Source organism: Amphiura filiformis, chromosome 12, assembly GCF_039555335.1.
Source record: "Amphiura filiformis chromosome 12, Afil_fr2py, whole genome shotgun sequence".
In the NCBI taxonomy this organism is placed as follows: Eukaryota; Metazoa; Echinodermata; class Ophiuroidea; order Amphilepidida; family Amphiuridae; genus Amphiura; species Amphiura filiformis.
In genome coordinates, this window is record NC_092639.1 from 16,029,524 (window position 1) to 16,041,735 (window position 12,212).

The 12,212-nt window shown below is 35.8% G+C and overlaps 1 protein-coding gene across 1 annotated transcript in view; it reads right to left on the reverse strand.

Moving 5' to 3' along the window:
• The window catches only part of LOC140165853 (mRNA export factor-like), a 40,071-nt gene continuing 27,859 nt past the window's right edge, over positions 1-12,212 (reverse strand). The window contains 4 exon segments of the mRNA XM_072189184.1: positions 1-3,424; positions 6,311-6,505; positions 11,077-11,146; positions 11,614-11,720. Of these exon segments, the coding sequence (XP_072045285.1) occupies positions 3,332-3,424; positions 6,311-6,505; positions 11,077-11,146; positions 11,614-11,720 (465 nt within the window). The 3' untranslated portion in view covers positions 1-3,331.

The window sequence follows — 12,212 nt, forward strand, 5'->3', positions numbered from 1 at the left end:
GCTTATGTAGTTATGCATGATTATGTGTATTACACTGCTCCATAGACAATGTGTTGTAATTTCGTTCTGGTGCACCAGAACGAAATTCAAATTTGGCGATATTTTTGCTAAACGAATTAATCTGCAAGAAATATTTGGTACATAAACATTATGTAGCCAGAGGTATCCAGTGGTGTAAAAATCTCAACTTTTTTGGGAAAAGTGGGGGATGAGGCTGTGGATCACGAAATGCCCCTTTAATCTCCCACACACTGAATGTAGATTTCAAATGTAGTCACACATTCACCCATTTGAAATACTTTATGGAATATTAAAGTCCTGTCTTCCACAGGGGGTGTATGGATTTCAACTGGAATAGCCCATAATTTGCATGCATATCGTATCCTTCCAAGTAAATATAATATTGTCGTTGGGCAGGAAAAACCTCCTATGTGTTTATGGCCCCTGAACATGTTTAAAACAAAACTGCCAACAGGTCACATAGGAGATTTTGCTTGAAATATGTTTAGGGGCCAATGACACAGGAGGTTTTTCCTGCCTAGCGATGATATGCAGTAACTTCAAATACATACTTTGCTACACTCTAAATAAATAACACAACAGAACTGCCTTTTTTTTACTTGGGTAAAAACTTGCTTCTGCATCATTCCTTTCCCGTAGTAATACAGCAATGTCTCCAAGTAAATAACATAACATGTTTTCATTAGAAGGTATATTTTTGAATGTTTTATAACCACCCTAATCTGAATCTTAATATCAGGGTTCCTGACTTGTTTTATTTTTATTTTAATAATAATTTTTAAAAAAAAACCCATTTTAAAGCTAACTATCAAGTTTTATGGTACATGTAGGAGAGTTTCCCTGCCCAGCATCCTTGTTGCAATACATCTTTCAAAGTGGGTGTATGTATGATGGACCTTTCTAAAAGATTATCTATCATTCTGTAGGCCTATATTTCATCTCTGTGTCACAAAATGATATTGCATCAATTGAGCCAATGAAATGCTACTGCAACATAAGTTTTTTTTTTGGTCAAGTTGTGCATAATCAAAATTTCTATATGTGACACGATCTGCTCCATGGGGCCAAAGGAGGCATTTTTGAAAATTGAGTTACAATAATTATTACCTTACATAAACATTACACTATCATATACTGAAAACACCTTAAGGTCTGGCATACTTGGTTCTAAAGTTCTGACGTTTTGTGAGGTATATTTTCTTATGTATTTTATTGCTTTTTACTCCATCTTTTTGCCTTTATCTCCATTTCCAATTTGCCGCCTTTGGCCCCCATGGACCAGATCATGTCACATATGGTAAATCTATTATCTACCTGAAGCTTAGTTGATGATGGTGGGGCAAAAACAAACAAACGGATTCACAATAAGGCTCCACATGAAAATATTTTAAGACATATAAACTTGCAAAGTATTTGCTGATGATCTCATAAGTTTGAAAATCTGACCACAATTCAATCACTGGTAAATGGAGTGTAAATTTCTTCACTGCTCAGTCAGTAAACTGTGGTACACCTAAAGTTTGGTAGCGACATAGCTGCATACTAATTAGCTGGTCACAGAATCAAAATTAAGCATGCAGAGTGTATACACACCACACATGTACAAGGGTGGCTTGTTGGTACACTTGCACTGCCACAGTGATAAAGCATTGATGTCACCAGGGAAAAAAATAACCAGAGGCACCAAAGGCAATTGCCTTGGGTGCCCCCATACCTTTGCCTTGGTGCCCCTCAAAATGTTTAACTTTGGATGCATTCTTTAGCATGTGATTGCCTTGGTGCCCCAGCAGGCCTAAGCAGAATTGCCTGGCTACCCTCACAAATGCCAAAATGAACTTTTTTCCCTATGTCACTACCGCACTTGAGGTGAACCAAAATATATCAACAGGTACAAAATTTTAATTCATGTTTGGATTTATATTTTTACAAGCTTATATTTACATTTTATGTAGAATATATGGAAAAGTTGCAAATCAGATTTTGCACTTCTACTTAATATCAAAAACACCTTATTTTGGTTTAATTTGGTTTCCATGGGAACCACCAATTATAATTACAAAAGGCTTTTCTAGTCTTTGCCACAAAGAGGATAGACTAGAGTCTGGACAATAGTTAGTGGTTTAGGACTGCGCATCAATACTTTACTTTTGGAACTTGAATAAGATACAATTTTAACTTTATCTTTCATTTTCCCTTTAAAAAAATGTTATTGCATGCTCTTAAATTGTCCATTCGCGTACATGTACGATATGTGTATGCAGAAGTCAATAGTGTGTAGTTCCATATACCACATCACACCCGGAGGTCCACTGTAAAATCTGGATATTTTGCCACTGTAAAATCTGGATATTTTGCCATGCACATGGCAAAATATGGTTTGGGATATAAAGCACACCAAACGTTATGCTAATGTGACAAAAAGTGCTGAACTTCTCCGACAACTTGTGTAATGATGAACATCAAGCCATTGCTTAAAAAGTCCTCCGCATGTAATTTTCCGTAGAGTGAGCTGTAGAAATGTTGATATCGTGGAACATCATTATTTTGCTGATTTGTACATCCAAACGTGTCGATAAAAGGCTGCACCTTACACCCTCAATAAGAAGTGGAAGGATCTATATAAGGCTGCACCTTACCCCCTCCATAAGAAGTTGAAGGTTCTATATAAAGTAGTGCTGTCATCGACATGCAATTATGTCGACATTTTGTCGACATCAGAAAAAGTTGCTGATGTGACAGCAATGCGACATTTCAATGACAGCACTACTATAATGAAAGACAGAGATAAAAAGACTAAATCGCGTCTGACATCCCCGCTGACGACACTGTCAATCAAATTCCCTACGATCCTTGATTGGTTAATAGCGCGTAAAAGGAAGGCCGATTTTTCTGGTGCCGATCGGAGAAAAGGAATAGCAGAAAATGGCGAAAAATTACGTACTTTTACAAGGCAAAAAGCAACTTTTCTAGGCATTGTTGACATGGTGCCTCTGGGAAAGAAAGTTTCCTACTATAAATACCTAAATTTTATGATGGTTTGTATGTTTAAAGGTGCAAAATTATCAATAAGGCGCCCGGTTATACCGCTGCGTTCAGCAAGTCATTATCACGACACTTGTAAACAAACCCTGCTCGAGTTTGATTGACAGATGACGTCAGACGCAATTTCGTCTTTTTATCTCTGTCTTTCATTATAGAAAGGTTCCTAGAAGTCTCAACTTGAGTTTGTATGTTTGCACCATTGTCTTGTACAGGGCAATCAAACCGTGCCACACACACACATATCCCGAGGCGTCTTGCCCATCGTGATTTATCGCTTGCGGTTCCTGGGTCTGAGTTCCTCGGTGGCGTTACCTCGTAAGAAGATGTAGTTCTTTTTCTGTGGGTTGTATTGCTCATGACCCTGTAATAATGAAAACAAAGTACAACTTGACATGAGTTTAGGGATTAAATCAAAACTCAACGGCGGTTGACGGCGGTTCCGTCCGGTTGCTATTGTTCTAAACAATGGTAACCGGACAGTACCCGCTGTCAACCGCCGGTCGAGTTTTCATTTCATCCCTTTGACCGCCGGTTCCGTCTGGTTGCTATTGTTCTAAAAAGTGGTAACCGGACGGAACCGACGGTCAACTGCCGGTCGAGTTTTCATTTTATCCCTTAGGAATTAGGTTTTGGTGGACATTCAAGTGAGGCTGTCATATGGCAATCTTTACATATTTAAGCTCTTTTCCATTGTATGTGAAGTGCAAAGTGTGTACAATAATAGTCACATAATTAAGCCATACACTAAAATGCACAACTTATCAGGCTGGAAAGATCAGTCGGATTATTTAATAGTAAAAGATACCACTGAAAGGTCAATCTCAATTTATCAATCATAGTTGACAGAACATGCTGCCTTTAGCATCAAATGTACAAGATACGATTGGTTGCCAATACAAATACTGCCTCCCCTTTGACCAATCATAGCTGATAGCATGATGCAAATATGCTAACCTTAGCATCAAGTAAAACAGAATGTAATTGGCTGCTAATAATATCACAGATTCACCTTTGACCAATCATAGCTGACAGCATATGCAAATATGCTAACCTTAATAGCATCAAATAAACACAATGTGATTGGCTGTTAACAATATCACTGACTCCATTTTGACCAATCTTAGCTGACAACATATGCAAATATGCTAACCTTAATAGCATCAAATAAACACAATGTGATTGGCTGTTAACAATATCACTGACTCCCAGGGTTCGCTTTAACTCATTTTTTTTTGCATAGCAAAAATTGCTAGATGCAACATTTGATTTGTATAGCAATTCCCAAACTTTGCATAGCATTTTTCAAGGCAGTAGTACCGCGAAAGTACCAACATGTTTTTTACATCCATTATTATTAATGCAATGGTGTTACTTGAATGTTGATTGAGTCAATGTATATTATTTATAATGAGAATTTTAAGTTTTAATGAGTTTTTAAACTTTTAAAATATGGAATGTCAAATTAAACAGCTGCAAAAAAAAACCCAAAAACAAAACAAAACATAACATTAAACACAGAGTAGTACTGGTGTGTGGTGTTTTATTAAGTCTGTTTTAATTGCACAAATAAAATTAAAAACAAAATATCAATCTGAAAATACCTTGAATAATGTGCTCTTGTACTGTATAGTCATACATGCCATGACATGCCAACCCATAAAAATTGTATTTAAAAAAAAAATCAAAATTTTTATCTTGTTTTATTTTATTATCTTATTTTTCTTTTTTTTTTTTTTTTTTTTTTTTCTTTTCTTTTTTTTTTTTTTTTTTTTTTTAAATTTATTTATTTTATTTCAATCAAATTGTTTAAAATTTACCACCCGTACCTGCCACCTGCTGGTCAATAATTAATTTAATATTATACAAATACTGCCCTCTACAGCCTCTATGAATATATGTCAACAAACATCAGGGCCGTGACACTCGTATTCAATCCCTGTATAAAAAAATGAAATCACTTCGCCGGCTGTTTGAGTGACGGTTGCTATGCCGGTTGCTATGCATCGAGGTGGTAAGCCTAAAACTTACGTACTTGTGAACGGCTATGATACGCATTACTGCTTTATTGGTCAAAAGGACTTATCCTGTATTTGATTGACAGTTACTAGGGAATCCGAGTGGTAAATTAGTCTTAGTTTCAGACCTGCAAGAACAGGTACGATTGTAACGCAATTTGAAAGTATGTTTATTTATTTTAAGAAAGAAATACCATTTTCATCAAATTTTATATTAGTAGAGATAATATTAGACCCATATTTTACTTGTTTTATTGAATTTCAAGCTAATTTTATGTATGAAATGTACACATTTAGACCGATACAGTGCAAACGACACTCCGTCTTGATCAAGTCTAACATCGTCAGGCTAAAATCTCCTCAATCTTGAACAACTGTCGAGGAAGTCTATTTCGAGCTAATTTTCCAAGATGGCGCACATCGACTGCCAATTATTCAGACCCTTTCCGGCAAAAATACAGCTTATTTAGCCAGTCTCATCATGGGGTCATCGGTTATATTATAATATTTTCCTAGCATATTGAGGTAACTCTTCAGCTACTTAGTTTTTCAAAATATGATAGTAATGGAAAGAAACGACCAATTGTTCGCCGTTTTTCGCCATTTAATTTTTTTTTTTTGAAACGATGACGTAAACATGCCTCAACTCTTCCACAGAAAATACACTCCTACACGTACAGGGGTACAGCTATGCCATCACGTGCATTGGCGGTGTGACTGACTTCATTTGCGCAAACGAGTGGCTTATCCTATAGTATATTAGTACTCGAGAATCCTTGCAAACATGGTCAAGACCTTTGACATGGTGGAAACACAGATTCACGCCGTGGTTTCTCGATATCAAGGTCGTGTTTGCTGTTAAAATTTCACTTCAAAAATCAGTATTACTGTGCATTATATTAATTATTGAAGTGAATTAGGCCATAATTCAACATTTCAGGGGTTCAGTTGCTTGAAAATGATGTAAATAATACAATTTGAGGTAGATTTTGACGGGGCTTTTGAGCCTATGAAGTCTTGGTATTTCGTTGCATCGCATTTTTATATGATGCATTTGTGCAATTGCATCGCAAGTTTTGCAAACCGTGTCGCATTTTGCGATGCGACACAAGGTAAATCGAACCCTGCTGACTCCATTTTGACCAATCATAGCTGACAGCATATGCAAATATGCTAACCTTAGCATCAAATAAACACAACGTGATTGGCTGCTAACAATATCACTGACTCACCTTTGACCAATCATAGCTGACTGCATATGCAAATATGCTGCCCTTGGCATCAAACGCACAAGCTGTGATGGGTTGTTCCATCTGTTCCGATGTCTTCAGCTTGGTCCTGGCATCTTTGTCCCAGAAGCTGAATTTACCATCAGAGCCTGCTGTAGATAGGGTACCGTGCTCTGGATGGAATGCTATGGCATTCACCTGCATAGGAAGTATACAAAATGGGCAGTTCAGTTGTAAAATCCAATGATGTGATAAAGCTAAATGAGTCCAATGTCGATCAAACTTAAAATTCAATTTTCAATTTTATTACATTTTATTACATCATAATTAGACTTTTATGGTTCTAGAGAAATGGCTATTAATAGGCATGTCCACTAAAAATTGAAGTACTTTTAAATTGATTCAGACCTAACTTATTGGCTGGGAATTGATGAAAGAAACATTTTGGTGTTTAAATAATCTTAATCGGACGTTTCATTCCAGAGATATGGCCTTTTGAGTGTTACGGTTTTATATAGGGCTGCTAGAACATGTTAAAAAGTTAAAGTCCAAAAGGATTACTAACAGAAAGTGCAATTTTAAGGTACTTTTTCTTAATGTATTTATTAACTAGCGTTATCTGGAACATTATATTTGCTTATAACAACATGAAAATAAGATCATCCTGAAAATTTAATCGATTTTGTTGACATACAACAAAAAATATAAGACCTCAAAACCCATGGTTTGTTTGGTGAAACCGCAAGCATGATCATAGATGGCCGCCATGGAAAATATCTCCATAGAGGAGATGAACAATAAGTGCATTATTTCAAATGAATGGCGGTAGTCTTAAACATTGTTCAATCTTTTACGGTCAGCACATTTTATCTTCAAAAATTATTATATTTCATCATGGCATAAGTTTGGTAATATTAATCACTACCAATTTTGAGAAATTTGCTCCAACTCAAAGGTTATCTTTAATACATTGAGCAACACACTGTGTGTGCATGGAAGCCATGATGGATAGCATATGAAATGGACATGGTAGTGAGAAGTGCATGATTTGAGAGGGGCCGCGGTAGGCTAAAACATTCTTAAATTTCTTAACATCCTGTACATTTTGTCTTCAAAAATAGTTACATTTTATGACTATGTAAGTTTGCTTGTCTGATTCACTCCAAATTCGGAAATAATTGCGTTTGAACACCTGATGCACGGAATGGTGTCACTTCAACCTGTTGTAGTTCTCATCTCATTAAATTTTTCATTAAAAAAGTTGATCTCTGCATGGAGGAAGGTCCTCTCTATTTACTGACCAATCAGGAAAAAGTTTGTTTAATGTTTTCCGGTGGAATCAGGAATTTCTTGAAACACCCTGATATAGGCCTACATTTGCAGGCATGAGACTGCACTTTCCTAAAAAAAACTGAAAATGCGCGTGATATTGGGCAAAAAGTACCAAAAACAGGCTGAAATTAAATAAAGTTGCGGAAATGTTGACTATAAAAAAAACTGAATTCAGTTTTTAAACTGAAAATTCTCATGCCTGCATTTGGATCAAAAACAAGTATGTACGCCATTTAACAGGCCTGGGATTTCTTGTATCGATCAGTTTCTCCATAGACAATACGTGTGTGAGTGCACGCACACAGTAAATGAAAAATCGTTCTAGTGGAAACTGTATGGACAGTGGGCATCCCTACTATTAATTTTAGTGTTGCTAAATACAAAGGAAGTTGAATACTATTGTTGGCTATATCTCAAATATATATTCCTGACATCTGACTCATTTTGCTTGATCACATCACATATGTACCGCATGTACTATATTTGTCAATTAATATTGTAATTTATACGAGTGGATATTCATACGTAGTGGTAGATAAAATGATTAAAGAGTTTAACTTCAACACTACACTATTTTTCGCTCACCTGGAGCGTTTTCACTAGTTCGACTAGTGTCTTCAGCAGATGGTGATGCTGTGATGGTATCTTGTCTACGATCGGGATAACCTTCACTGATGACGTCATATGATTGACAGAATGACGTCATAGGATGTTACGATGTAGCGGCACCACTTCTGGGCATCAGTAGGTTGTCCCAAATTGTCCTATTTCGAGTCCTTTGTCACGATTCAGTCTAGGTTTCTGAGTTCTTATGTGTATAGCTTCCAGAACTTGGCGGGAATATTCTTTTTGTTCCCGTTCTAGCACTTTTACATTTTCCCAGTCAATCTGGTGTCCTTTTGATCCGACTACGTGCTCCCTGACCGCTGATTTGGAACTGCCGGCAGTGGATTTGTGTTCACTAATCCTTTTCTCTAACTTCCTGGCAGATTCACCGATATAACTTGCATCACAATCAGCGCAGGTGATCTCATACACAATACCAGATTGCTTTATGGGTTCTGTCTTGTCTTTTGGGGCTACTAAAGCACTCCTGAGCGTATTTTGTGGTTTGAAATTGGTAGAAACTCCCGCAGTCCTAAACGCTCTGCGTAACTTCTCAGAAAGGCCTTCTATGTAAGGCAAGGTGACAATACCTTTGTTGGCCGTCTCCGAGTAACATCCTATGACGTCATTCTGTCAATCATATGGCGTCATCAGTGAAGGTTATCCCGATTGTAGACAAGATACCATCACAGCATCACCATCTGCTGAAGACGCTAGTCGAACTAGTGAAAACGTTCCAGGTGAGCGAAAAATAGTGTAGTGTTGAAGTTAAACTCTTTAATCACAATATTGTAATTAAAATTTTATTTTATATGGAAGTGTACAATATATTTTGTTCTTGAATGGACATTAGCCTTCAATGCCTATAATGAGTGATGGAAAATATATGGTCATGTTTTTTATACTGGGACCCTAAAAAAGGTGGTGCTGTCACATTTTGCTAAATCATTTTGTCTACTTATTCCTATATTTTTGCCAAAATTCATCATGAACAAATGGTTTTGGTCTTATTTTGAAGATAAATTATTAATCTAATGAATTAATAACAAATACAATTAAACAAATGTATTAATTAATTACAACAGCTTAATTAGGTTAATTAGTCAGGGGTGGTGCCGGAAGTGGAGGAGCCGGAAGCGGAGGAGCTCTGTGTAATTCCAATGGGAAGTTGATGTTCATTAATAAAATTTATGCACTTTGTTGCCTAGTAGAAGTTAAAATGCATTTGCATAATGTTAATCTTATTTTTTAACTTTCTATAACAATAATTGCCTTGTTAATCTTAATAAACTTAGTAATTAAGGATTTAACAAGCTTTTAATTAATGCAGTGGAATGTGGGTCATGCAATACAATGGGCTTTAATTTTGCATGCATGCATATGAAATAAATTTCAATATTGTTTTATCTTTGAAATATAAAATAAATCTTCTCACAGGAGATTATTAGTCAAAGGATTTGAATCTGATGATATATTGATCTCTGGTTTATTGTTAAATAGTTTATTGATACATGTATTGTGCATGTATATGCCTACATGTACATGTACCTTTGTTACTAATTATTCACTGTATTGATTTTTGGAACACCCTATTAGGAATTGGATATTTAAATTTGATATTATAGCAATTCTGTAAACTATTTTGAATATATTTTCCAAATTTAATGGCACTTAGGGAAATTTTACATAAATTAAAACATTTAATTTACAACTTTTTTCACACCCTGTATAACACAATGGGTTTAACAAATATAGTGCAAACTATATATTTAATGAAAGAAATAACTGTGTACATTCCAAATATCAAGTTCATTTTCCAATTTAATATACTATGTAGAAATATTGGAGTGGTAAAGAAAGTAATTTTTTTCGGTATTTTTCAATGGAATCACCCTGTATATTTTTTGGTACACCCTGTATATCCACTCAAACTTTACAGATTTGCAATCATGACAATATATGCTTTCTAAAAATGTATACTTTTACTAGTTTGGGTGAAAACTTTTTGAAATATAATCAGAAATACAAAATAGGAGTTGATTTTTGACAAATTGCAAGATGTGACACAATTGGGTCCCACCTCAAAAAACATGACCATATCTCATTACACAAACTAACAATATAAATATGGAAGCCTTTGGTTACAGGGTATTTTGCATCTAAACACTTTAATTTAATTTGTTAAAGAATGACTGCAAACGTTTCCCCCTAATACTGAGGCATTGAACAATTAGTGGTGCAGGAATAGCTGCCCTCTAGACATCTTGATTCTATATTGTACACATCTAAACCATAGATCTGCATTATGATACCTGGCAGCCATTGCTTTGGCCGCTATTGCATATGGCAGCAAGTGATAAATGGCCGCTGTTGTTTCTTGCACTAACCCATCGCAATGTATTCGTAGAATGAACCTCAAATACTTTGTATTTTAGATAGAATTGGTACAGCAATAATTTCAAATTCTGTGTAAGTTTTTAGGTGATTCTTTAGTCAACTTTAGGACTAAGATTTACATAATTGCAAACTTAAATAAGATTTTCAAGAATTCTTAGCAAAATATAATACCAACCAATGCCAATGTCCAATTTTCCATATAAGACATGAATTTTGCATACATGTCGTCACTGGGCGGGAAAAACCTCATATGTACTTTTGGCCCTTGAACATGGATAAAGTCTTGTAGGTGTAGACTTTATATTGAAGAGGTTGCTTCATCCATGTTCAAGGGCCAAAAGTACATACAGGAAACACCTCATATTTATTTGTGGCCCTTAAAAATGTACACATGAGGTTTTTCCCGCCCAGTGACGATGTATTGATATACTTACAGCAAATATATCCTGGTAGTAACTTGATGTTCCGTTGGATCTATGGCACTTGAATGTAAAGTTGTCTTTCCTGTTTTAAAAAGAAAACAAGACACTTGCTATTGTTCTATGATATACCATATTTCTCCTAATAACACCCTGGGGCATGAAATGTTTTCAAATTCAAAATGGCGGCCCATATACACATTTTATTGATCATCATATTTACACTCATCAAGTTCTTTAACAGTTTGAAAAAGGCTTAGCAACCGCAAGCCGAAAGCTCGCGGATGTGACCATTTTTGTAGTACGAATTGGGTCATAAATTTCATCAATATCATATGTATCGGTAATACGGGACATAACTATGTAAGTGCATTATCACCAAAAATGTGATTTATTTAGTTGTATGCGCTAAACAAATTACCAGTTCGGAGAAATCAAGCTCACAAGTTTGGACGGCCTGACAGACAGACGGCCTGACAACTGAGAAACATCATGCCTCCAATGGAGGCATAAAAAACAAGCGCAAGTTGTTCAAGGAATAACTACACTTACGGATTAGCTGCTTGCACAAACTGTATGGCACAGCGCCCTTCTATACTCCCTAATGCAAATCCTGTTGGCATGTTCTTCTTGTCTTTGAAAATCGCTACACACCGGTGCTGAAATTAAATTGTTTGAACTTCATTATTTTGTTGAATATCTTTTATTTTAAAACTTAAATACTACACACTGGTTCACCTAAAGTTCAGTAGTGATGTAGGTGCATATTTCGCTGGTCGCAGTATCGAATCGTATGCAAAAAGTTAGATGTGGAGACTGGAGAGTGTACATGCACACATTCAAGGGCGGTTTATCGCAAGCTTGTAGCCGCAAAAAAGCATCGACGTCACTATCGAACTATTGAACTAAAAAATATGCACTAAATAATGCTACATGGGCTTTTTTGCATCATCCAACTTATGCATGAAATGCTCTATTTGTGCCAACTTAATAACTACAAACTATTTACCTTCAGTTTGATACACCTATCTTTAACTTTTACACATTCCATTTTGTTGACATCACCACCTTTCTTAGGTGAAGCAGAGCCATAACAGTAACCTAATCATTCTAAGGCTCAATATATACAAAACTGGATGTGATGTTTTTGT